Source organism: Natator depressus, chromosome 6, assembly GCF_965152275.1.
Source record: "Natator depressus isolate rNatDep1 chromosome 6, rNatDep2.hap1, whole genome shotgun sequence".
In the NCBI taxonomy this organism is placed as follows: Eukaryota; Metazoa; Chordata; order Testudines; family Cheloniidae; genus Natator; species Natator depressus.
Genome location: NC_134239.1, coordinates 50990504 through 51017143, shown reverse-complemented (window position 1 = coordinate 51017143; position 26640 = coordinate 50990504). Strand labels below are relative to the sequence as shown.

At 41.5% G+C, this 26640-nt stretch overlaps 1 protein-coding gene across 1 annotated transcript in view; it reads left to right on the top strand.

Moving 5' to 3' along the window:
- ELF5 (E74 like ETS transcription factor 5) overlaps nt 1-26640 on the top strand; it is a 97492-nt gene that overhangs the window by 61500 nt on the left and 9352 nt on the right. Inside the window, exon 3 of the mRNA XM_074955266.1 lies at nt 20674-20798. Coding sequence (XP_074811367.1) covers nt 20674-20798 — 125 coding nt within the window. The remainder of the gene's footprint in view (nt 1-20673; nt 20799-26640) is intronic.

The following is a 26640-nucleotide window of genomic DNA, read 5'->3' as shown; positions in this document are numbered from 1 at the left end:
CTTTCAACAAGGAACTAATAATCCCTGACTAGTGCAACTAATCAGAGGGGACTGCACAAATGAGTAAGGTTTCAGTATAGTAGTGGAGGGTCTGGGTTTAGCTAATGGGTTTGATTTAAATGGCCGGATAAAACAAGATTCCCAGATAGGACACTTTTTTAAAGAAAAACTGATTTTCTTGCTAGTGCAAAGAAAACAAAGTTGGTATTGACTAGAGGGAAAAGGTCCTGTTCTGTACTACCACACTGCCCCTGTCATGCCTTAACTACTGGCTTGACTACCGCTCTAAAATGCAACCTCAAGATTACTGGAGTGTTCTACCTTAATCTGTGGAGTTCGTTGAGTTTTCAACACTGCCTCCCCGCTGCCCTTATCTTCATACATCATTGAATTTGAAGCACCTAACTTGGCACCATACACCTTAATTCTTCTTGCAGCTTACAAGTAATATTGTGAAAATGTTGTCATTTTAAAACAGGGGAAAAAGCCAGAAACATAGTAGCCAGCCTGACAGTTGTGCAATGAACAGACCTTGCGCTAGTGTTCCACACTGCATTCCTGTAACAGCAGTAACACAAGCATGTCAGGACTTTGGGTCTTATCAGTGATGAAGCAACTTTCTTGTTGCATAACTTTATACGCCATATGGAATTTGCATTCAGACGAGCCAAGCACAACAGGCAACGCCTCAAGAGGTTCAGTCAGGTGGTCAATCCCAGTGATCCTGTCACTGGGGAACTAGACAGTGTTTAATGACACAGACAGGAGCTCTGGGGTTTGGACAGTGTAGGTGACTTACCTCATCTAGGTGTAGCAGTGAAAATCCTGGGAGCACCTGTCTGTGCAATGACCCCGACATCAGCAGCTGCAGAAATTCAGAAATCGCAACATGAAGAGCAGATTTGCTGAGTCACCAACCAGCTTCCATAAATGAGGTTGCAGGCCAGATCTTTGGCTGGTGTGTATCTGTGCAGCTCCAGTGAGTTTTAAATGAGATATGCAGATTTATAATAGCTGAGCATCTGGCAAGTTGATGGTAGGCTTCACTTTACACCAACGTGACTGTATTTCAGTTTTTGGTGAAGTGAATTTTGTATGTTTTTACTCACTTCACCGAATGAGAGAGAGATCAGGCTGTCTAAACAGCAGTTATCAAAGGGTAGGGTTAAACCTCTTTCACTAAGCATGGAATGTCAATGTATTTAAGATATACTGGTATAAAGTTTATAAAGTCTGTTCTGAATGGAAGGCAGTCACTATTAAATGTCAGGCCCAGATTTTCAGAATTGCATGAATAAGAGCACATCTAAAATTCAAATACAATTACCACAACTGCCATCTTGGACATCACACCATTAATATTTACCATTCTGGCAACTGGGTGCACAATACCGGTAATGGCACATGCAAACGCACGTGAATTTTTTTGTGCCTACATGCATACCTGCAATTCTGAAATGTTGAACCTACCTATTCTCTTTTCTCCATGTTATTCCATGTGGAACTACTCCTTTTACATTTCTAGTGTTCCCTAATAGAATCAAGACCTCTGTCCATTCCCAGCTAAGTCAAACAATCCAAGAAGTGGAGTATGCAGGTATCATTTGAAGACATTCTTACACTAATTACACAGTGTTTGACAGTATGCCTGCTGTCACATCATGTAGCTATGGATCTTTGCTCTCACAAGTCATGGGCTCAAGCCACAAAATTCAGACCCAGATCTGGATTTTGAACACACCAGAGCTTGGGTGTTTGGCTCTGGTGGGAGCAGGGTATTGGTTTAACCTGTTATAAAGATGGGGACTGACTCTTTACAAAATGTGGGTCAATGTGGATTTGGATTTCCAGTACCCCTAAGGTAAAGGGATAGCTGAACCCCATCCAGGTCCACTCTAGTCTGTACTCAGAATAATGCTTACAAAAGCACCTGAGTAAAGTTGGCCAGAAAACAACTTCATTTTGCTAAATGTTTTGAGGTCATGAAATTTTATTTTTATTCTGAGGTAGAATGAAAATAAGCTCATTGGAGCTTCTTCAGGAGAGACTCTGCATAGCCTGGGAAATCAAGATTCAAGTCCCTGCTCTGCCTTAGAGCAGAGTTTGTATCCCAGATCTCTCCAAACCACACAGAGCAAAGACTTGAACGAGAATCTCCCATGGCCTATGCTCTAACCACCAGACTACAGAGTCTCTTGGAGGGTGGTTTTGACCAGAAATGCCAGTCCTGGTTAAATTTTGTCAAAATCAACATTTAAATGTTGATGAAAGAGCATTTTCCAACAGAAAAACGTTTAGCTGAAAAACTTGACCAGCTCTACTTCTAAGAAAGACAGTTACTGCTAGTAGTATAGTAATAAAAATAGAAACCTTAACCCATCGCTAGGGATTTAAAGAGGTGGCTGTCCATCAACCAATGACCATATGGAGCAGGCTGAGATAGTGAGCTATACTTTGCTGTCACATTTTCCATTGTTTTTGGGAGTAGTATATAAGACCTGAGCCTGTCTTTGCCATTCCTTGTGCATGCCAAATGGCAATGAGGCATCCTAAGTGCGTTATCAATCATGTAGCATCTATCCCAGAGCTGGACTCATGGATCAAAACCTGCACCCAGGGAGAACAAGAATCTGGGTCATGGTGTCTCAGATGTGCAGCACTTCACCAGAAGTGGAACGCTCCATGTTCTACAGACCGCTGCTTTACCAAGGGAGCTGAGAGGGCAGTCAACAAGAGCTATCCTCAGCTTGTCCCTTGGAAGTCACTTGAGCATACATTGCAGAAGACATGATTGCCCTATAATAATGATTTATCTTGAGGGTTTCTTAACTAATCTTTCTCCTTCTTCACTGTAGTGCCTAGGCACCAATTTATCCATCCAGTATTTTTTCATCATATTTCATTTGGTTTGCTGATCTCATGTAAAACAACAACCTCCCCTGAAAAAGGCTCCAGGCTCTTAGTTAAGAAGAGCTGTGGTTTTGTGTTTGTTTAAAATAGGTTTCTTTTAAAAATACCTTGGCTCCCATCATTTCCAAAGGTATCTGATTGTTTAAACAATCTGATATCACTCTGGCTTTGACCTTGCTGATCAGAATATGTGACATCAGTCACTTATGTGACTTGCCTGGCTGGAAATTATGTAGCTGTTCCATTGACTAGAGGAGCTTTGACTATTACCTTAATTTTAGAAATATTTTTAGAGGGTCTAATCGTATGCTGTCCTGAGTGTCCTTAGCCCAGAGGGAGTTGCAGCTGCTCAGTACCTTGCATGAGATTCACAACTCTTCACAAGATCATTCCCTTAATTCTGATTTTTTTTTTTTTAGATGACAGGACTGGTTGTGAAACAAATTCATGTATCTGGTGCAAGTCCTAGTTTGCGGAATTAATTATTGTTGTCAGGTGTAATTGATTGTTTCTGATTAGCGGAATTTGGAGCAAAATCACATTTCTGTGGACTAAACAAAAGCTATCTTATACTCTATTGGTAGAAATGGAATAAAAGCATGTCCAAAAACTAGAAAGTATTTTCTAGGGCACAGCACCTAGATACTATGGTGACTAGAGCTCTATAAATACTATTTATAGTCCCCTTTTCTGCTAATTCAGGCTCCTATGTAAGTTGGTAGGTGTCCTCAATCTCTAAATTCTAATTTTTTTTATGGGCTTTTCTAACTTGGCCTGATTTAACTCCATTGTGAGTAACTTATCTTCTCCAAACATGGCTTCAGTTGAAGTTATTCATCACATTTCCTCCTAAGAATTGCTGCATAGTATTGCCGGTACAGATTGGCTGCTGTTGCTGTTCAGCTCAAAAAAGAACTGAATCTGTGGTGTATGGGTGACCTGGATATAGGAGCCCCCCAGAAAAGCACCTAGCCATGAAGGTAACAGTGGGGTTATTTGTACTTTTAAAGTTATGCATGTGCTTAAGTGCTCCAGTTACCAGTCAGTGTAAGTATTGCAGGGCCCTTCAGGATGAAATTTACTATACACGTATTCTATTAACTATGCAATTGTTCCTGTTTTTAGAGCAGATATAGCTTAAGAGAAGTCTATAAGTGCTAGACACTTTCCTAAAAGGAAAATGTTCAGGGGGTTGCATGAAGCAAGAAATAATAGAATGATACTTGTGGCTGATGAAACTGTGAAGAAAGAAATGATGGAATGGTTCTTGTGGCTGTGAAACTGACACTGCTGATGACTGCAAAAGCAACCTATGGCAACTATACACCAACACCAGGAATCCCACTCCTGCTGTAGACAGTATGACGTGTTCTGACACATCTTCAAATTCAAAGGCATGATACAGCAAGAAAGGGGGGTTCGAAAAGGGACATGATAAGCTCCAACAGAAAATAAGAACAGACAGATATTGGGTGTTTTTATAAATGTACTAGAGCAAGTTTCCCAATCCCTTCCTATAGCCATCCGCTCCTGGGAACCTCATCTCAAGGAAAGGCCCCTCTGTCACAGAAATGAAGAGAGACATAAATATAAGCAAATGTTGTTGACCCCTGACAAATTGCTATCTAACTTGGCGTCTGGTATCGTCCAAGCATGTGCATACCTGTCAATATCTGAAAGCTATAACTATGGTTTGGAAGTGAAATAGGGGCATGTCTTTTAACCTCCTTCGGCGTTGGGCTGAAGATGCTTTTGGAACCGGTATCAAGGAAAACTGATGAAAATAGGAACAGTGGGCATGCACCATGGAGCCATACCCAGGTGAGGTCCACACAACCAGCATAGGGGATGGGTACTTGGACAGCTGGGGAGCTAGCCTGGGCCTTGTGAGACCTGGATTCATTCCCTACTCTGCCACAGCTTCCTGTGTGACCTTGGATGAGTTTGTCATCTATAGAAAGGTGAAAATAGGGAAGGCCTATCTCACCAGAGTGTTGAGGATAAACACACAAAAAATGTCAAGGTGCTCAGATACTACAACAAGGGGGGCCATATAAAAACCTTATATAGATGATGTTCAATATTCCCTTTACCTAGGATAGGTCTTAATCTTTCTTCATTTTAATTGTTTGTGGTCTGCAGTCATAACACTTTGTGTTGTGGTCCATCCAGCTCTCCTAAAATAAGCCTGGTCAGGCTTGGTCCACAACGGAATGCAAGACCTCCTGCCAGGAAGTGGTGCTGGTAATATAATAGCTGGGACAGTGCTGGCCCAATGCCTGAAGGTGTCTTTAGAAGGCCCTCTGCTGCTTGAGGTGCTGTCTTTCAGATGAGCTGAAATGTCTAATGTGGTAATTAAAGATCAAATGGCCCTTTTTACAAGAGCAGCCTAACTCTGACTCCTGTTTCACTTCCTGTCTTAACCTGTTGTGTAGTGGTGTTATGCACTGTTAAACAGCTGCTGCATTTCACACCAGAACTGGCTGCATTTCAGGGAAGTGATCCCTCAAATATATTAATTCAAAAAAAACTGAAGCAGTTTGGGATGGGATTTACGAAATAAATGTAAATGGATAAAGATTTTTTTTTAAAGACATCTAAAGCTAGTTTGACAAGGAGACATTTTGTAAAGTGTATCCCTGGCATTAGTGGCAATGCAGTAGAATGAAGTGCTGATGAGTGAGCCCTGCTGTGCTCCCTGTGCCCCCCTAAAGAAGTAATCTGACTGTTTTTTCAAGAAACAAAGAAACCCTGGTGAGGAAGAGAAAGAGGGAGATGTTTAACCAGGAATTTATTTAACATCAAAGTGCCTGAGGTTTAAAAAAAAAATTGCTTTCCTAATCCCTCCTGCACAGTGCCTCTTGCAAACCAATCAGAGACACACCATCAGGGCTCCACATGTAAGATCTTGTGTTAAACTGTGGTTACCTTCTGGAAAGTGACTGTAAAAATGGCAGCACCTCCCTCCACACACCTCCTCCTTGTATAACTAATGAAGTCTGGTGCCTTTGCTAGTTCCTACTCAGATTGTCCTTGCAGAGCAAACTCAGCTCTGTGAGGATGAGCTGGATTCTGATCTGCCTCGTGCATCATCAACCGACCTTTCAGTGAAGCTCCAGTTGCAAGAGAAAAAAGATTTTTTTTCCAGAGCCCAGAATGAGTTTGCAAAGTTGGCCATTAGAAAAAATCATCTTCTGACTCGTAAAGTGAAAACACTTCTTCTGAAAGGGAGAAAGCCAGTCACCTCTGTATATTTTCCTGACTATAATAACACTGAATATATGAGGGTGGGATTACTTTAGGGATGGGTTTTCCCCTGGTTGGGAGGGTCAGACTTTAGCTAATCCCAATGTCAGGAGGAGATAGAAAATGGGCATTTATCTTTTTTGTTCTTATGTAAGCAAGCCAAAACACAAGTCCTGTCCCAGAATCCTCTGCTTGTCTAAAATCTAGGTTGGTTAACTCTGTGGGGTGTCTCCATTTCAGTTATTCCAGAATCCTACTCAGGAGCATGGTGAGTCTTTACAAAACATTGTTTTTGTTAAATAATGAGATGTCCAGACAGTCACTTTCTTCTGTTTGCCATTGTGTGAACTGCACTCTTTCACACAGTCTCTCCCACACAATCTTTCTCATACCCTCTCTCTCCCACACACACAAATACTTGCACTTCCCACTGTGAGACCACCATCAAATAAGATACATCCCTCCAAAATGAATGCAGTCCCATGATGAACAGTGGAAATCCTAATGGCCATAGCTGCATGCCCTTGTCGCTGCACATGCTATGCACTCTGTGTGGGGATGCACAAGGGAGTAAAGTACTGTTCTTCATTCATATAAACAACGTGGTGTTTCCCTGCTAATCCTTTATGCTTAATTCCTTAGTAGCCAGAATCATTGTTTGAGCCAACACATTGGCAGCATAAAGCTTTCTTTGCTGCCCAAAGTATCTGAGACACAGACACAGAAAGTCATCTTTCTTGATGGAATTCCATGGAGCAAAAGGCTCACTTCACAAGGCTGCTGGTTTGACAGCTCACAAGGTCATTCTAAGGAAGAACTCTACATACTAAAATAATACAAACTTCAAAGCCCTTTCCAAACATTAATAGACTAAGAGCACCTCTGTGTGAAGGGTGGGTGCTGTTATAACTCTTTTACAGTTGATTAAACTGAAGCAGAGAGGTTAAGTGTCTTTATCCCCACAGAAAGTCAATAGCGGAGCAGAAAATAAAACACAGGTGTCCTGATTCCTACTTCCTTTCACCAGGCCCTATCCCATATTTTGAGCCACTCCATATGATGGTCCAAAGGATCCTGATAGCTTGATAAACTACCATGAGGAACACTCAGGTTGAGGGTGAATCTCTATTCATCTGGCCAGCTGGGGTTTGAAAGAGATTATTACAGCAATTTGCAGGGTTAGATCTAGGAGTTTTTCTGCTTTCTGCAAAGAGGGCAGTGTGCACTGTTCACAAGTCACTTCACTCACATGGAATGAAATTTGCCCCTATGCAGAGGGCCAGCACTGACCTATGCACCACTTCAGACACACTCTTTAGAGGGTTTAGGTTGGATGTAGGTGGCACATAGTCCTTGCTCTGGCCCTATGCACAGCAGTGAATTTTGTCCATAATTGTTAAACGTTTTGCCATCCTCCATGACTGCCTGTTCTGCCTGTCGCACAGAGCCAGCTGAAGATGTGGGTGAGAATCTGGCTTCACTGAAGTTGAGTGGTAAAATCAATGGAGTCAGAATTTCACCCATGACCTTCAGTCTCCACCCCTGTAGAGCAGCCACACCATCTTGGAGGGAGTTAACTGCTCTCCCAGTTAGTCATCCACAATAAACTGAGAATCTCATCAACCATTCCCCACTCTGAGTTGGTGCCTTGGAGAAGTGGACACCTCCTTGGACTAAGTTAGTCGAGGCTTAGAGAGACCCAATGATCCCGGGCAACTTTCCCTCCTCATAAATGCACACATAGAAGAAAGGAAACCATTCAGCCAAAGATCACTGTTGTAGCTCTATGGTCCATGGATGCCCATCTCTCTAGCCCCCTAGAAAATACAAGGGATGCCTTTACAGGAAGAGACAAAGGCATGCACAGGTGCATAGCAATGCAGAGGTTACTTTTCTGTCCCTTTGAATTTCAAGGGATTAAGAAACAGAGACTCCAACTCTTTAAAGTTTTATCTTTCACTTAATCGCTTAATCCCTCCAAATTTGGCACTATCTCACCCATTTGTTCATACTTTTATGCTAGACTTTTTGATCTGACAATCGCATTGCCCTATGTAAAGCTGCAGCTAGGTGAGCAGTGGTGAGCCCTGGGGTTCTGTTACAGCTTTTCAGGTTGCTTCCCACAGCCTCAGATGAAAATTCAGGTGGAAAAAAATGTTCATGAACAACATGTGGGTTGGGCCACATTCATACCTGCTTGTTTTGGCTCTTGCAGACTGGCATGGAGACTAAATGCTCATGAGCTAACAGTTGATGTAATTCCAGTTAATAGTTGTTGGGGAACTTATTCAAAGTCTAAATGCCTCAGCAAACTTTGGTAGATCACTGTGGTTTGGGTGACTCTTCTATTGTGTGATAGGTGGGAGGAAAGCTTGTTGGTGCAGGCAAACACTGTTAACATTCCCAGTGTGCTTTTAAAGGGTCAGCGCCCATGCTTTGTAGACCCTTGCTTCAGGAGCTGAGCTTTCTGCTTCTCACTGAGGGCATCAGAAAGAAAACTTCCCTGCACAGACAGCACTGGTGCTGAGGCAGAGCCCCTACCAACCACAGAACAAACAGGCCAAATTCCATCTCACACCCATGTAAATCCAGAATGACTTCACTGACTTAAATGGAGTTACTCCAGATTTACAAAGAGTAAAAGAGAGCAGAATTTGTGCTCTTTGGGGTGGGGTCTCTGCTGCCCCTGTGTCACTCAGGCAGTGCAAAGGGAGCGCAGGCTGGCCACAGATCCCCTGCTAGGCAATTCCCTGGTATGAGAGAATCCCCAGGGGGCACAGAGCTGGCTACTGTACCACCCTCCCTGCAGCCACCAGCACAGGGGCATGGCCAGAGTACAATTCATTCTGACAATCCCCAGTCGGTGAATGGGTCCTTTGCCTGCTGGTACCTGTTTAGATCAGCTATGGGACGGACCTATCTGCACACAGGGCTTGGCCTGGGCAGATAATCACAAAGCTAGAAATTGCTCCCTGTCAAACCCTCCACCCCTTTTGCAGGCAGTGGAAACTGAACACAACAGAGAATATGGCCCATTGTGTCTGATCACGGCTTAAAATAATAGACAAGCATGCCATTTCTTTCCACCTACAGAACTCTTGATATTGCAGCTGGAAACCCTCATTTCTCTTTCTCTTGCTTGTTCCTCTTTATGGCTGTCTTCTCCCCTGTTATAGTCAGCTGTAGGAGATCTTTCTCGATAGCAAACACAGGAAGGAGACTTACTGTGATCCAAATGGTTCTGTTTAACTTTGTGTTCTGAATATTAGAGCAGTGCAATAGTAGTAACTGGTGTTTGAACTACGTGAGTTATAATCACTGCTAATTCTCATGCTCTGTAACTGTCTATTGACTTAGACTGAATCTAAATGAGATTCTTTATCAGGATTGCTAATAACCAGCAACCACTGTATCTTCAGTTATTAACAACACTTTCCTGAGAACCAATCCCATCCCATTGACTTTAATGTTAACAAAATTTTGAAATAAGCAACTCTCATGCCACTAATAGACAACGTCCTTAGAAAAGAGGTTCCACTTGTAATTGATTTAGTGGGTGTTGGTCCTGCTTTGAGCAGGGGGTTGGACTAGATGAACGCCTGAGGTCTCTTCCAACCCTGATATTCTATGATTCTATGAATTTGCTGTCTCAGAGTCTGAGGCAGGGCACGAATGTGGATGCACATCTCTGCAGCATTCATAACATGCTGAGCATTTCTGCTGTGTCATGGCTTCCAGACGTGTGGCCCTGTCTCTCGTCAATAACATTCAAGTCCTGGAGGCGCTACATGAGCCCAGTACTAAGCAATTGCAAGTAGCTGAGACGTTTGGTGTTGCAACCTGTTGTTTTGCACATTCTAAAACATAGTGATGGCAATTTGAAGGACAATAACATCCGCACAAACCTAGGCCACCAGTGTCAACATGACGGCAAGGAGGCAGCTGTTTGGAGAAGCCATGTCGGACAAGTTGTGTTTTTAAAACTGTGTGCTGTCTTACTTTGCGTGACATACTCAGATTGTCAGTATAGCAATTTTGGTTTTGGTTTTGCTTTATTTATTGTAAGGACAAGTGCAGTACATGCACTAGAAAATGGTCTTTCACTTATCCGTAACTTCTGGAAAATGGCAACCAAGAAGTAGCTAATAACCAGCATCTATCGTATACAGAAAACAAAGGGAAATTGGGTTAATTTTTTTACTGCCATGCCTTTTAAGAGATGTCTTCAGAGTGAAGTTGACCTATTGAGTTGAGCCCATAAAAGGAAATATTTCTCTCCACAAGGTATAGGCAATCTGTGGAATTCATTGCTATGGGAGGTTACTGCTAAGACAAGTGTGACAGCAAGTTTTAAAGACGGCACTCACATAAATAACCTTTTGCAGTTTTGCAAACTAAGATAATGATATGGGTACTCGAATCTCACACTTCATGGCATCAGCTGATTGCCTGCGGGGGGTCAAGAAGGAACTTTTCCCCCTGTGAGCTGCATTTCATAATTGGCCAGGTGCGTTCTGGGGGGTTTCCCTTCCTCTGAAGCCTCAGGGATACTGTAGTAGGTTTACAGCTGGTCTGATGCTAGAGTGGTTCCTGTGGAAAAATATACAGAAGAGCTTTGTGCTGCATTAACCCATCTGTTTTCGCATAGAAGACAGTATAGAAACACACTTCAGCATTTGTCTGGGAAGACTACAGTGTGACTACAGTGTGCCAAGATATTGTAATATTTTACAGTCATAAGCTACTGACCATCCAAAGGTCTCAAAGAGCTTCTCAGACATTAACAAACTCAGCCACTCCAGACCCGTTGAAGCATGGAAGTATTTTTGACTCCACTGTACAAAGGAGTCAAAGAAAAAGTTTAAGTGACCCAAGATCACACTTTGGACTCTGGTAGAGCCAAGAGTAGAATGCAGACTTTGATTAGTCATTGCCCACACATGTATTAACTATCTCAAAAGACTCCCTAACGCTTTATTTCCAGCTACTGAGGGGAGGGAGGAGAGGGCATCAGTGTAGGCTAGTCAGTGGTTACAACAGAGGACAAGGAGCCACAGAACTCCCAGATTTTATTGCTGGCTCTCCCTTGCCACTGACTTGCTTGGTACCCTTAGGCAAATCAACTGACCTCTCTGTGACTCCCTTTCCCCAGCTGTAAAACTGGGAAATAATAATACTTATCCACCTTAGTTCATTAGCCAGCTGGAAGATGTTAGAGAAGTGGAACCATTTTACTGCTTGGGATTTCCTGCAACTGAAATTAGGCTGCTTCAGACTGATATATCTAAACTATTGTTAAAAACAACAAGGAGTCTGCTGGCACCTTAAAAACTAACAGATTTATTTGGGCATAAGCTTTCGTGGGTAAAAAGCCACTTCTTCAGATGCATGGAGTGAAAATTACAGATGCAGGCATAAATATTTATATTTATTAAATATATGTTATATATATATTTAATATAATTTTAAATATGATTTATATTAATTATATATGTTAAATATATTAAATATTCATATTTATGTCCCATCTGTAATTTTCACTCCATGCATCTGAAGTGGGTTTTTTTACCCATGAAAGCTTATGCCCAAATAAATCTGTTGGTCTTTAAGGTGCCACCAGACTCCTCGTTGTTTTTGCGGATACAAACTAACACGGCTACCCCTCTGATACTTGTTGTTATCTAACCCCTCCAAGCTGAAATTTATAGGGGAATTCCTACCTTACCTCTGAAGGTTAGAGATGCTCCATGGGTTTTCTTTTCTTTCAAAAACAGAATATTGTGTGAGGTCTTGTCTACATAGAATATTAGTGCGCAGCAAGCCAGGGTGTGAATCTACAGTGGACTTGTTTCAGCAACCTCCCATGTGGACTCTGCTCTAGCACACTGAAAGTTCACAGTGGGCTTTGATGTACTCCCATTTGAAATTGTGTATCTGTTTGTATATCCCAAGTTTTAGCACATACAGAGCCTCAAATTTATGTAAATAGGCAGCATTTGTGCATGTTTTGTATGGGGGCCTGATCCTGATCTCACACCAGTTGAACTTCATTGGATTTGATTCTGTACTGTGTCCAATCTCGGTTCTGGCACAGTAGAGATAGGAAGATGTCAGGGAGCCAACCAGAGCTCCATGATTCTTAACCACACAATCTGGTGCAAAGTAAAGGTGTGTGGCCGCAAGCTTAATGTATGCCACTTATATAAGGTTTCAGAGTAGCAGCCGTGTTAGTCTGTATTCGCAAAAAGAAAAGGAGTACTTGTGGCACCTTAGAGACTAACCAATTTATTTGAGCATAAGCTTTCGTGAGCTACAGCTCACTCCGATGAAGTGAGTTGTAGCTCACGAAAGCTTATGCTCAAATAAATTTATTAGTCCCTAAGGTGCCACAAGTACTCCTTTTCTTTTCACTTATATAAGGGCTCTGTAGGGACTTCACACCACTGGAAATTCAAGCATAACAGAACCTTTCTCACCCATCCCCTGCCCATGTCTGTCCCTCCCCTTATGCCAGGGGCAGGGTGGTTCCAATGTAAGGGAACTCGCTGGTGGGAATCTGCTGGTTTAAGATCACGTTTTACCAGGTAAGCATGAGCAGCACAAAGTAAACTTGGGAGAATCCAATCCCGTTGACTCCAGTTTACAGAGTTGTCAATGCAATTAGAATCAAGTCCTAGGTGTGTACTTGATTTCACATCCAAATGCCATGTGTGCATAGAGATTTGATCTTTTGCATGTTCAAAAAAAGTTGGGACACAAAACTACAGCCCAAATATTTGAGACCCCTTTGAGGCCCCTTTGCAAACCTGATGCGTAGCATACAGACCTGTAGATCCCTAGAGAGGCTTTTCTAAAGTGTTGAAAGTGCCTGCCATTTGCCTCTTGGGAGATTCCCTCAGCACAGGAAATGCATTGCACAGAAATATGCAAATACAGAATGATCATCACAATGATAATCAAGAATGACAGCAAGTGATGTCATTGTGTCATTAGTTCTCTGGCATCATCCCATTTAAAAAGAGGGTCATCCTTGATCCATAGAATGCTAATGAAGTGATATGTCAGCTTCCAAAGGAGACCTCGTAAGAATTCCATATATGTCATCAGCCTTGTTTAAACACATTATTAATCTCATTATTGCTCCTGCGCTGTCTCTGTTCAGCAGTCTTGTCCCTATTTGGGATTTGATGACTAAGAAAAGAATATGCAAGACTTGTATGTTTTCAGGACAGTATTAAAAACTCCTGGGAGTTAATAGAAGTTTGTTGCTTGGATTTGTTTTTAATCTGTACAACTGACTTGCCAATTGCTGAAGGTAGATGAATTGAATCACTGGCAGGATTATTAATCAGTTGATTGTTAAGGGGAGGATGCTGAGGTCTGGAGCTGTTTTAAAAATTCATGCAAATAAGGAATGGATCTCAGATTTTGATCTTACACTGGTCTGCCACTCCACTGGGTCTGCTTCTCCACAGCCATGCACCTTGTGAAGCCATGGGGTTGCACTCATTAGCTCCTGTAGATAACAGCTCCTAAAGAGCCACTCCTTCAATGTCCTCCAGGCCTGTGCCATTCCTACCCCAGCTAAGGATTGGTGCAAAGAAACTTTGGGAAGGGCCCAGGATCCGTCCTTGAATCTGCATTGTATTCCACTCCTCCTATCCCTAGAACAAATTCATCCATAGTGATCTAAAATTTCTGAGCACTACATCTGTGCTACCCCACGTGTACTAGAGATCCAAGACTTAATCACTCAACGGTAATAGTTGAGAGTATTTAACCATGTAGATTTTTTGGCCATTGCTATTTATTCTGACTATAGAAAAATAGTTCCTATGAAATGGATGGTGGTTGTGTTCTTGTGATGGGGGCAAGGGAGTGCGCACATGTACATGCTTGGTGTGAGTGTGGTGGAGCGTGTGTCTTATGCATCTTCTTAAATCTATTGTTTTTTTAATCCATATTTCATAGTTCACCGTGGTAGGAGGGTTTCCCTGTAAATGAACTAGCTCAAAGCCAGGTTTGTTTACATTTAGTGTTTATATCAAAAAAGCTCCCTGCTAGATGTCCCCAAAGTCCTCAGACCAGCTCTCTGCAAAGTGGTGAGATCCTGGTGCACAGGAGAGAAGAGAATATAGGGGGAAATGTTTTGCACCTACAAAGTGATATGGCCAACTCTGAAAAAGCTCACCCAATGTGTAGGTTAATTACAAATCCATACTGAACTGCCTTGATTAACTGACAGACATGTTGTTACATAATCCAACTGCTGTACCACCATTTGAAATGGGCATAGGGATGCTGATCCTTCCTTTTACTGTAACTAGTTCCATGCAGATACTTGCCTATGAAAAAGATACTAAAATTAGTCTTGCATAACTAATCTAAGGAAGAAGAAAAACATGAGGTAGGTCAGGAAGCCCTCAGTCAAATACCGCTTAGGGCCCATTCACTGACGCTTGGTGATTGTTTAGTGTTCTGATTGCAAAACACCAGTTGTTTCTACTGCAAATAATGTAGGGCTCATTGGGATCAGTTGCTTTGTGAGACTTGGCCCAAGAGAGAAACAAGAGCTTTCAGATCTCTCTGGTGTACAGGAAGTGTGCCCAATTGCACCTTTCGTTCTGATGGTGCAGTCCTCTTGTACTTTTTGCCTATCCACATCTGCTGACCAGTACAGCGTGAGAGAAATAGTTACTCTAGGTTTTGTACTGCTCTAGCTGAGAGACAAACCTGGTCTCGTATTTACAGTATCCATTATCATGATTGCTTCACCACCACATTTTCCAGCCTATATAAAGTACCTCGCTGCTTCCTTGGAGCCACTCAGATGATCGCAAGAGATAAAAAATAATAATGAGTCATAAACCGAGGGAATATCAAATAAACCTGGTTTAACAGATTGTGAACTAAATTAGTTTTGGTCAGTTGAAATCTGAGCTGAATTTGAATCAGAAATAACCCAGTGTGGGAATCGTTGGTATCCATTCGTACTCACCTGTATCACATGATGTGTCTTCCTAGCTTTATGGGTGGTGGGTTCTTTAAAAAAGGAAGATAGTGCTATGGGTTAATACATTAAAAGCTTCTTTCCTCTAGTTTTGAGATTCCAATCCGTCTTGTGTCACAATCAACATGGGCTAAACCTTAAGGTCCCAATTCAAAGCCATCTGAACTATACTAATTTCCGCCAACTAAGGATTTGGCTTTCAGCTTCTTACTCAGTCCATTCTGTACACTCCTTTGCTAATCTCTGTGGATGAATTTTGATCCACTTGAGATACAATGTCATCCATCCAGCTCTTCTTTTTTTGCCAACTTTCCCTTCCAGTGGCCATAAACATCTGAACCTCTTAGAACGTGCCCTGCAAATTGACTCTTTCTGTTCATAAAATCTGACTGATACGTTCATTACATATAGCACTACTTTCATTTCTCACTGAATGACAACACCAAGAATCCAACCTTTTGGAGTCAGAAAAGGTTAATTCAAACCACATCCAAGGAAAGTAAAGAACAAGATTGGCATTTTCACTAGTAGGAAGATGAGTCTCCTAGAGGAAACAGGAGATTTGACATGATATGTGCTTAAATCTTTATCTCTACCCTCTGCGCACACACTGCCAAGAGAGCAAGACTGGAATTCTGAGGAATTAAAATATGTAGATCCAGCTTGGTCTAAGTTTTAACTAATTTAAATTACACAACAGCTATCCTTTTGTGCTGGCTTTGCTCATCTTTGTCCAGTTCATCCTCCACTGTCTATGTCTCTGTTCTCACTCCTAACAACAAAGCCTTTCATTTTAAAGGATCCCAAAACACTTTACAATCAATTCTCCACTACTAAAATGCAGCCACTTTTGCGGTGGACCTCAGCAGCTATTTTTGTTGGGAGGCAGGGTAGCTTCGTGGATAGGGAATGTCTTGGAGCCTGGTGATCAGGGCTCTATTCACAACTCTGTCGATGAATTGATAGATGACTTCAGGCAAGTCACTTCATCCCTCTGCTCCTCGACTTCTTCATTTGTAAAATGGGGATAATGCTACTTAACTTCTGTACTTTTTGTGGCTTATAAATAAAATGTGATAGCCCTTTTAAGTGCCAAGATTCCGAAAGGCAGCCCAGCAGGAAAGTCTCCCACACTGAGGCAAGTATGCAGATCTGACTTTTAATGTCGCCCAAGACTTACAGTTACTAAAGTCAACAACTTTAAGAGGAGACTAAACAATACAGGATAAAGGTAAACGTTCTGTACTTAAGAACGTTTCTCCTCCCTTCCCTCAGCTGTGGCACACTCTGTATTATCACTGTCATCAAAGGGGGTGTGTATAAGAACCTGAAAAACCAAACGAACCTGTCTGTAAGGAGTTCCATATATCACAGCACTGCAGGTGGCTTTATTTCCATAGTGCTGTGTGTTGCTGCAGGAAAGCCACCTCTTTCCCCTTGCTTCTGAGACCTCCTTTTGGACCTAAACATTGCGACGGGAATAAGCACCCATCTGCACGTAAGCTCAGTTTGTTTATTGATGTCAATATTTGTAAAACAGATTTCCAGCTGCCAAAGCAGCGTGTGTGCTGTGCTGATTTATCAGTCACCTCCCTGATGCCATTCGTGTTTGGGCTTCAAACCACTTGTTCTGACCAATCCATTTAATTTCAATTTAATAGATTATTGATCAAGACATGCTTGTGTCCTACCCAGCAATTGAACCTCAACAAATATGTTTTAACAAATGACGAATCCAGACCTGTCTGGAAATTAATTGCTTCTTGCAGCCCTGCATCAGCTGGAGCAAAACTAACATTGAAAAGATCTCCTGTTTAAACAAGTGACTGCCCCTTCCCTTTTTTCCTTAAGAGTACATGAAAGCAGATATAGCATGTGTTTATAAACAATACCAGGGATAATGCTGCAAAATTATTTGACATGACTTAAATCAATAATATTCTGTTTGCCTAGAATATTTGAAAATAAATTAATCCTCCTAGTGACTTTGAGAATTAATATATTTAGCTGTAAAATACACAGTTGTATATGGGACTGATGGTATAAAAATGTAGAGGTACCTCTCTAAAATGGGAATTTCTCATTTGTAAATTAGTTTTGTCATCTATTATGGTATATTGCTAAGCCCTTTTGTGGTAGCAACCTTGTCACTATAGCTGCAAGCCAAGTATCAAACTTCTAGAATTTTGCAGTTTGGAGAAATAAGCTCTGTTCAAACCAAGCCTTACAGATCAGATGTACGTTCAGATCTGAACTTCTCCATAATCTGATGGGTTTGGTTCTGGATCAGGCCCATCTTCATTTCTAACGTGGTGGTGTTACCCTAAATGTATCTTTTCAGCCTTGGAAAATCCTCATGAAAACTTCTTAGTCACGTCATGAAATCTATTCACTCACCATAATGATAATGAGGCTGTAAAAACTATAAAAATATTTTACTTGCCTAGCAAAAACTTACTCCAGGTAAAGGGATGATTAGATCCCTTCAAGGCTAACACATTCCCTTATGTAAATAGTGACACATTTCCAAATGTTAGCACTAAACATATATAGTTTTTAAAAAATCAAACTGCAAAATTGTGTGCACTACAAAGAGGATGTATTTCCTCTGCCCCCACTGATTATATCTATTTCTAGTAAAGAGTACTTTTAGAAACAGCATTGAAACTTGCAGGTGGTTTTTGTTTGTTTTGTTTTTTGTTGTCCTGCCACCTCTTGGCTGTTGACAGGGACAAAGGGTGTAATACTGTCTCTGTTGAAGTCAATGGAAAAATTCCTTTTGACTTCAATAGTGCCCAGATTTCACCCAAAACATTTTCCCATGTGGGAAGCAATAATTCACTCTTGTACAGGAATCAGGCATGAGGTGGACCCAGACATCTGCATTTTCCAACAGCTTATACAGTATGTTGGATCGATATGCTTCCATTACCATAGGAGACATCAGACTGGCTTCTACCTGAAATGGGATACACTTATTAGTGTATTTTTTGCTTATTTTGCTCATGCCGGTGTATGTTTGCCAATGGCTGCTCCATTTAGAAGCTTAAGTATCACGATTATTGCTGTAATACACATGGTTAAACTGACTGCAAAATACAGTGCTAGGAAAGACTTGTGCATAGTAGCAGGGTCAGTGGGGTGGGGGAGGGTTCCCCTTCTATGGGGCATTGAACAGGGATTATCTGTTAATGTGGGATATGCTTACATGGTCCTATCAGTGTTCTATGATGGAAGAAGAATTGGGGGCATTGGTGTCTCAGTTCTTCCTGTTTTCTTCTCCATTTCTCTATGAAGTCTCTATCTCAGTACTAAACTCTGTTTCTGTGTGGTTGGCACACTATATCTAACCTGCCATAACTCCCTGCAATATTAATCTTCCATGATCTGATGTAAATACAATAGTTTAATTGCTTTGATTGCAGAAGAACTAGGGAAGGATTTTGTGTGATGTTAGATCCTGCATCATCCATGAAGTAATAAACATGTCATTGCTCTGCCCTTCTAACCTGTGTCTGAACAAGTGTAGTATAGGGCACCTATTTCTGTGTATGGCAGCCTACTACTGGTGGAGAAAGAACTTAACTTACTCATAGTACAATCTAATCTTAAATACTATGGGTCTCCTTATTTTTATTTATTTATTATTGAGCCATGGCATTACCAGCTCTGCTCCTATAAAATCCTGAAATGTCTGAATTGCATTAGTACTGTAGTATGATATTTTATTTTTAATTGTGGTGTTCATTAGCAAAATACATTTGTACGTGTAACACCAGCATCACACTAGGTCCACTAGAAACAATGTGGCAATATAGCAGCTCAAGTGATCCACAGTGTTCGAATGTTCATGCGTTCCATTCACATCAGAACAGTACATTGGATCCGTGTTGTTTCTGGAATATGTACACACATTGGACCCGATCTTCAGTATGAAAGAGAATTTGGGGGGCATCCTAAATGTTCCCACTCTCTTGGTCTGCTCCCATTTCATCCAGGTCAAGATTATGGCTCTCCCTCAATTCCACTAGAGAAAGAAGGGAGAGTTTTCAGACCATGCTAAGTAAACAAATCTCCTACCTTCCAGGCCAAGATGCTGATGAGATGCTAGAGCATTACAGCCATCTAACCACAGTCATCAATGCCTTGACCCCCCACCTCCATTCTGCGCAAAGATTACAGTGGTTCACTAATGAACTAGGTCAAATGGAGCAGATGGCCAATACTGCAATACAGCTGTCACAGCATGGATCTGGGTCCCTATGCCTATTGCACACAGCTTGCCATTTTTTTTTATTTTTTATTTTTTGCATTATACTAAATGTTATCCGTTAAGACTATATATGATCATGTTAGCTTACTCAGATTTCTGTCTGCTAGGAATGACCAGATCTGGAGTTAGTTATGGAAGGCAGAAGAAACTAAAGTTTGAAGAGATAAGAGCCAAGAGACAATTGTGTCAAATCTGTGTCAATTTATTTTGCACTTGTATATTCACTGCAGCACATCCATGGAGCTATTACTAGACATTGGAACAGTGACAGTCTCAGTCTTTTGCAAATGGAAAAGCAGAACTGAGCCACAATGATTTTCATTCCATTTTGTTGCTTTTTTCCAGACCACTAAAACTGAATCAAGTACAGTTAAAGTTCACACGGGAGCTCAGGGTTGTGGTCTCACAAGCCTTACCTAAGGAAAACTCTGTGTGTGCATTTGCCCATCTGTCCTCTGGAATGGTCCTCCTGAATCCCTCTACTTCATGGACTATGTCTCATTTCAAATCTCATCTGAAAATGTAGCTTTTCTCCCTTGCCTAGATCTCTTAATTTCTCTCTCCGTTTATTGTTTCACAATAGAATTGTATTATTTTCAACAATTCCGTAGACCAGTTTGAGACGAAAGTGTCACACAGTGAAGTTTTCTATTATTATTAAACAAGTTTCTGCTTGAATTCCAGCTGTGACTATGCTCGAGAAACAAACTGAACTCCAGTTTGTGATTGATTTTCAGATACTGCACATTGTCCATAAACCATGGACTGTCTGATGTCTGCACTTGTATCTGATTAACACTGTAAGTGCCTTGAGTCCAGGACTATGTTTTGACAATTTGTTTGTCAAGGGACTTGTTCGATAAATGAAAAAATGATCTCAATAACTAATGATACTAACCCTGACCATATGTCTGTGTACTGTACTATAGGTCTGTTCTTCCCTTGGCTTTTACACATGTGCCACCTGTAACACACACAAGAATCTATGGGAAAACTTCATACCACCCGCATCCATGTTGAGTCATAAATCTGCTTGCAGATCCTTTTAAACTGATAATGTTCTTGTTGAGCTCACTAACCCCTTCACTGCTGCTTTAAGTGGATGTAGCATAGATCCAAGGGTACTTTTCACAGGTACATGCCATTCCACATTAAAGCGGTTATGGATGTGCCCTTATGACTCAGGTCATTGACATTTTCTTGCCATGCTTTGACTATTATCTTAATATTTTAGGGGGATGTTGGACTCGGTCACTCACAGCACCTTTCTGCCAAACACGATCTGTGAGCCCCTGATGTCTTGGACAGAATTGTTTGGGACAACTGAGGACTATTATCCCATCTTTGATCATCAGACAGGTGCGTACATAGGCTCAGTTTGAAAAGATGTGTTCAATTAATATGTGCCCGAAAGGGGACTGAATTTACCGGTATTCCAATCGGCTCTGATGGGAAATGGCCTGGGCATGTGTTGCTCACTGCTGAGCCTATTGCCACGTTTATCTCTAATTCAAGCATTACTGCTCTGTTCAGGCACATAAGCTGACGGTGTGCAAGACAGGCATATGGATAGCAACAATAATAGTTTGCACTTCTATAGTACCTTTCAGCAAAGAATCATATATCTACAAGAGACTTGTGTTGCTTATGTCACTGTAGTGCATGGAGCCCTCACAAACATTTAATGGATTTCTCATCACAACATCCCTGTGGAATAGGGAAGCATTCTCCCTATTTTGTAGATGGAAAAGTGAGTCAGAGAAATCAAGTGATTTACTTGAGATCACCCAGCAAGTCTGTGGCAGACCCAGAAATTGAACCTAGATCTCTTGAATCTCACCCAGTGACCCCAAAAGAATTCCAGCGCTTTTCAGCTATTAATTAATTAAGTTTCTCAATTGAGCATTATCATCTTCATTTTGCAAGAAGGCAAACTGAGACCCACAACATTTCAGTGATAGTCCCCCTAGGTTACAGAGGGAATCAAAAGCAGAGTCAGGAATAGATCCCAGTATGCCTGGCTCCCAATCTTTTGCTCTGTCCACTTGAAACACAGCACTTGTTTTGAAGTCCCTTTGCCTAACAATGAATGTTTCCGTACTATGGAATAGTAATTTAGTTTGATGGAGTGACATCTCTTTGAATTTTCTGCAACTTTGTATACATTTATTATCCATAGTAGCAATGACCAGTTAAATATATAGTTAACATGTGAGGTTTGGGATTTTAAAAACCAGCACAGATCTGTGGATTGTAGTAATACATCAATATTAACTCAATAATGCCCCCACTGGACTAGTTGCTGATAACTCCTGAATGTTTCGTGTACAATTTCCCCCCAATGTCCTTATGGAAATCCTACACGTCACCAGGCCACAAGACTCATCTGGGGAGTATAGTTAGTTTTAAGGAATTCACTCCAAATGGCAATGCTTCCAGACCAGATCCCTGCTATAGAAGTTCAGTTAGCATTTCCCATTAGAAATTCTTTTCCTTCCATAAGAATTTGATTCAGTTCCTAAATGGCTGGAATTTTTTTTCCTCTCCTCCCTCAGGCTAAATCATTGAATAGGCTCTGAAAGAAAATAAAGCATAATCTCATTGATGTTACTGAGCCAGGCTTGTGGTGAAACTTGGATCTGACAGGTTTTCATGCAATATTTTCCCCCCATAAAACTGTTTTTATGCCTTCAAATTACAAAGTTGGTGCTCTTACAGAACAGACCTTGTCCCCTCATGAGGCAGTTTAAGTATTGGAGAACAGCACTTTTCAAAGAGTTTAAACCATAAAAGTTTATGATCATCATGGACTTCATGCTTGTTTCTGTGCTGCAAACCTTGGCCATTCAAAATTTTCCATGTGATTTGAAATAGAATCTGCTCCAAAGGGGCACAGGTCCCTAACGCTTCAGCTAAAGAAGAATCTCAAGTGCTGTGCAGGAACTAGAAGTTCTTGTTTGTGGGAAATTCTCTGATTTTGAAATTTGTTTTCATTTGGAATCAAAGCAAAAACAAAGAATTTCTTAGTTTCCTGTGAAACAAAATCTTGGGGGAAAGGGGGCGACTCATTTCAGGTAAATCAATGTTTTGTTTCAGCTTTGACTTTTTAAATTTTATCTTATCTTATAAATGTCAACCTTATCAAGATATCTTTCAGTTTTTTTCTAAACAAAATTTTGGAATGTGTCAATTTCAATGAATCTTTGTATTTCCCAATGGAAAATCATTCCACTGGAAAATTTTCTACCCACTCTGAGAATCTTCATTAGCTGTTAGCAGTATATGGCCTCTGACATGTAGTTGTGCAGTTCAGACTCCATCTAGTTAAAGGTCAGTATTGCACATAGGCACTGCAAGAACATTAGACTGTCTACTGTAAAGTAATTGAAATGTTTCATAAGCTTACATCAATTCCACTTTGTGCTGTGATTCTACCTGAGACTGCATACTAAGATGGGTTGGGCAGGGTATGTACTTGGCTTTCATTTGACCCTGTCTGCAGCTGCATCTCCCCTTCCACTTTTCTCCCTAGGATTGCTCAATGTTGGATGCTTTGACACATTTCTAGCATCCTTTAGGGCTGCAATAACTTTTCCCGTGAGCTGATTTAAAACATTCTTATAGAACCAACTACATTGTTTTCACTTTTTTTCCCTTCCCCAGTAACCCAGGAATAAATTTCACGCATATTTATATTATATCAGTGCTAGCAATGCTATACAAGTAGACTTAGGATCGAAAAGGAAGACAAATACTTCATTGATCTGAAGCATGAGAGGCATTTAGGCCAACAGAGTAAGGTTTTCCCCAGACTGTAATCTGGCCAAGATAAGAGTCAAGATACCTACACTTCTTGGAAAAAAGTACCATAGGACTTTGAATGCGCAAGTGTGAGCTGAGTTCCTCCTCACATAAAATAGTGGAGAAGACTTGACAGAACTGCAGGAGCCTACAATGAGACAGGCAGAATTTCTGAGATGACTGAGTGCAAAGTGTAGCTCTGGTCTCATCACAGTTAGAACCATGCTAGGGATAAACCACCTGTATTTACACAGAATTATGTCTTGTAAGATTCTAGCTCACTTTCTCTTACAGCGTGGAACTGGTCTATGGAAAAGGGCTATAGAATTGATCTACTGTACAGACAAACATGTTATATGTAACTAGGCTCTGCTACATTCATCTGATGTCGATACAGCAGTGTTTTTCCCTGCACTAACATGTATATCTTGTTGGTTTGTCAGTACAGCTGTGCATGAACCAGTGCATTCTGGGAAAATCTGAACAGGTATCCCATACTGCCTTGAGTACAGAGCAGGGTTATAGAAGTCAGTGGTAAAAATCCCTGTGCCTGCTTGAGTCCTATCTACACTAAGTCTTTGATCCTTGTTACCACAACTCCGGAAAGGTCCAAGTCATGGTTGGAACTCTGTGGCTCCCACTTATCTCTGCTTTCAACTTCCCCTCTCCCCTAGAGACCTGTAGTCATAGGTGCTGAAACTAGGGCTGCAGCAGGGGGCTGCAGCACCCCCTGGCTTGAAGTGGTTTCCATTATATATGGGGTTTACTGTTTGGTTCAAAGGTTCTCAGCACCTCTACTATAAAAATTGTTCCAGCACCCCTCTAGTTCTAGGCACACTTCTAAAATGTTTCTGTGCTGGCTGCTGAGTGATTTATTTGCTCCCCACCTTATCTCACCCAGATATTTTTCACTTAGAATTTCACTACACAGCAAGGAAAACGTATCTGCTCCTTTCTCTCCCACTCAAAGGAAATGTGTACATCTCCTGTAGAGGCTCTGTCCTATTGCTGATCTTTCTTCCAGAAGAGTATTCCAAATTGCATAATCTTTTGGTACAGTGCATACCCCAACAGAAGAGAGAGCTACTCAGGAACTAAACTTCAGTGTAAGGAGTAAAGGAAGAGCGCTTTTGAAAATGCCAGACCTTCATGTCAACACCTTCTGAGTGCCCGTGACATATGTCAGCACTTTTTGGGGCCTAAGAATATTTTCTGACTTCCAAAAAGACTCCTATCTTTTTAGAAGCCAATAGAGAAGCTAATCCTGACAAGAACTGTTCCATGAAAGGAACATGCTATGGCCTTTATATTGCCAGCAAAGCTGATATTTTTCACGGTCAAGTCAAATCAAAATTTCAGAACCAGTTGCTTAAGTATTTCAAAGTTACTTACTGTATTTTTTAACTGGAACAGTTAAGAGGAACAGTTGCTTTTATTTCATGTTACCCTAAGGCAGGGATCGGCACACAGCCCACCAGGGTAAGCCCCCTGGCGGGGTGGGCTGGTTTGTTTACCTGCCGTGTCCGCAGGTTTAGCCGATTGCAGCTCCCACTTGCCGCGGTTCGCCTCTCCAGGCCAATGGGGGCTGTGGGAAGCAGCGGCCAGCACATCCCTCGGCCCGCACCGCTTCCCGCAGCCCCCATTGGCCTGGAGCGGCGAACCGCGGCAAGTGGGAGCTGCGATCGGCCGAACCTGCTGACATGGTAGGTAAACAAACCAGCCCGCCCCGCCAGGGGGCTTATCCTGGCGAGCCGCGGGCCAAAGGTTGCTGATCCCTGCCCTAAGGGAATTAAAAATAGATATACCAAAGGAGCAAATTTCATTTAACTCTTCAACACATCGGAAGGAAGTTGTGGCCTTGACCCTCACCCCATCTCCTACATAAGCAGAAAAAAATCCAAACAGCTCAAGGATCCCAAAGGTTCAAACAAGACAACACCAAAAATATAGGGCTGGATTCATGCCTTGGTGCCTCCACCTGATTTGGGAGTAAGGTAGGCTACCCTTTTCCAATTCTGCCAAGGGGCCTGGAGCCAGCCCTCACAGTCCCCAACACTGTTTCTATGCCTCTTCTGGCTAGCCTCCAGAGCCAGGGTTCCTGTGAAGTACAGCTGACTTTCAAGCTGCCCTTCTCCAGCAAAAGGCCTGAGGAGGGATGGTGGCTGTACAACTACTTCTCTCCCACCATGAATCAATCATCCTCTGGCACAGCTATACACACAGTTCCAGGGCCTATAGAAGCTGATTCAGTGTCAACCTGTATGTCACAACTGACCTCTTTCTTTATAAAGGACCAAACAAAATCTCAGATTCAAATATCCTCAAAGTTTTGAGAGTCCGAAACTCAGATCCAAAGTTTGCATCTTTTGCCCACATCTCCTCCTTTCTAGACTGCCTCCCTTGGATGGGATGATAGATCCTCATGGGGTCTGCGACACTGAAGAATACGTTCAGCATTATTTTAATGCTATATGCACAAATAAATGGAGATATTTACAGTACATGAAAGAACACACTTGTCCTGTAAGTTTTAAAACTTCATGAAAAAGATCTTAGTTATATTATAGAAACCCATTTAGAATGCAAGATCCGTGTTTCAGACATTGTCACAATTTTGAACCATTCCATTAATTTCATTGGGGCAATTAAGTCTAAAACAACAGCAGCATTTACACCCTGAAGTAAACTGCCTGGCTAGGCTGATGACAAAAAAAATTACAGTTCATATTGTTTGCATGCACTGCCATCTGATTGTATATTGCATATATTTTTCATACAAACGGTGTCCCAAAACTAAATGTATGGGGTTAAAAATGTAATCTGAACATGAAATAATAAATCCTGGCTTGATTGATTGGAAAGAAGAACTAGGAAATCTAAAATGAGACAAAAGATGCTTTCAGATGAGATGTGAACAGGAAGGAAACAGTATCAATCTAATCTAACTACTTTCCTAGATAAGTATAATATTTTCATCCCTATGGTAGTTACGTGCCTTTCCCTGGCTATTTACTGTCATGTGTTTGCTCAGTCATGATTAGTAGAGAGCCAGAGCTTCAGATGGTTTAAATTGGCATAGCTCTTTTAAAATGAATAGAGCAATAGTCTCAAAGGCTGATATTTCTGTCACTGGCCCAGAATCTCTCCTGAGGCAAATCATTACTCTTCCTCAAGGACTCCAGTATAACAAACAGAATTTGTCTGAGTATAACTAAAATAGTTTGTCTAGCGAGTTAATAGAAATAATGAGTCTAGGAGGCAGAATTTTGTTTCGATTTTTCACAGGCTTTAGTAAAATGCATCCAAAGCTAAAGGACATTCTAGCAGTTGCTCCATACAGGCTGCACCTGCACAGATATCCAGTGGGAGCTGCTTGCAAGATGAAGGCCTTTTCCATGTA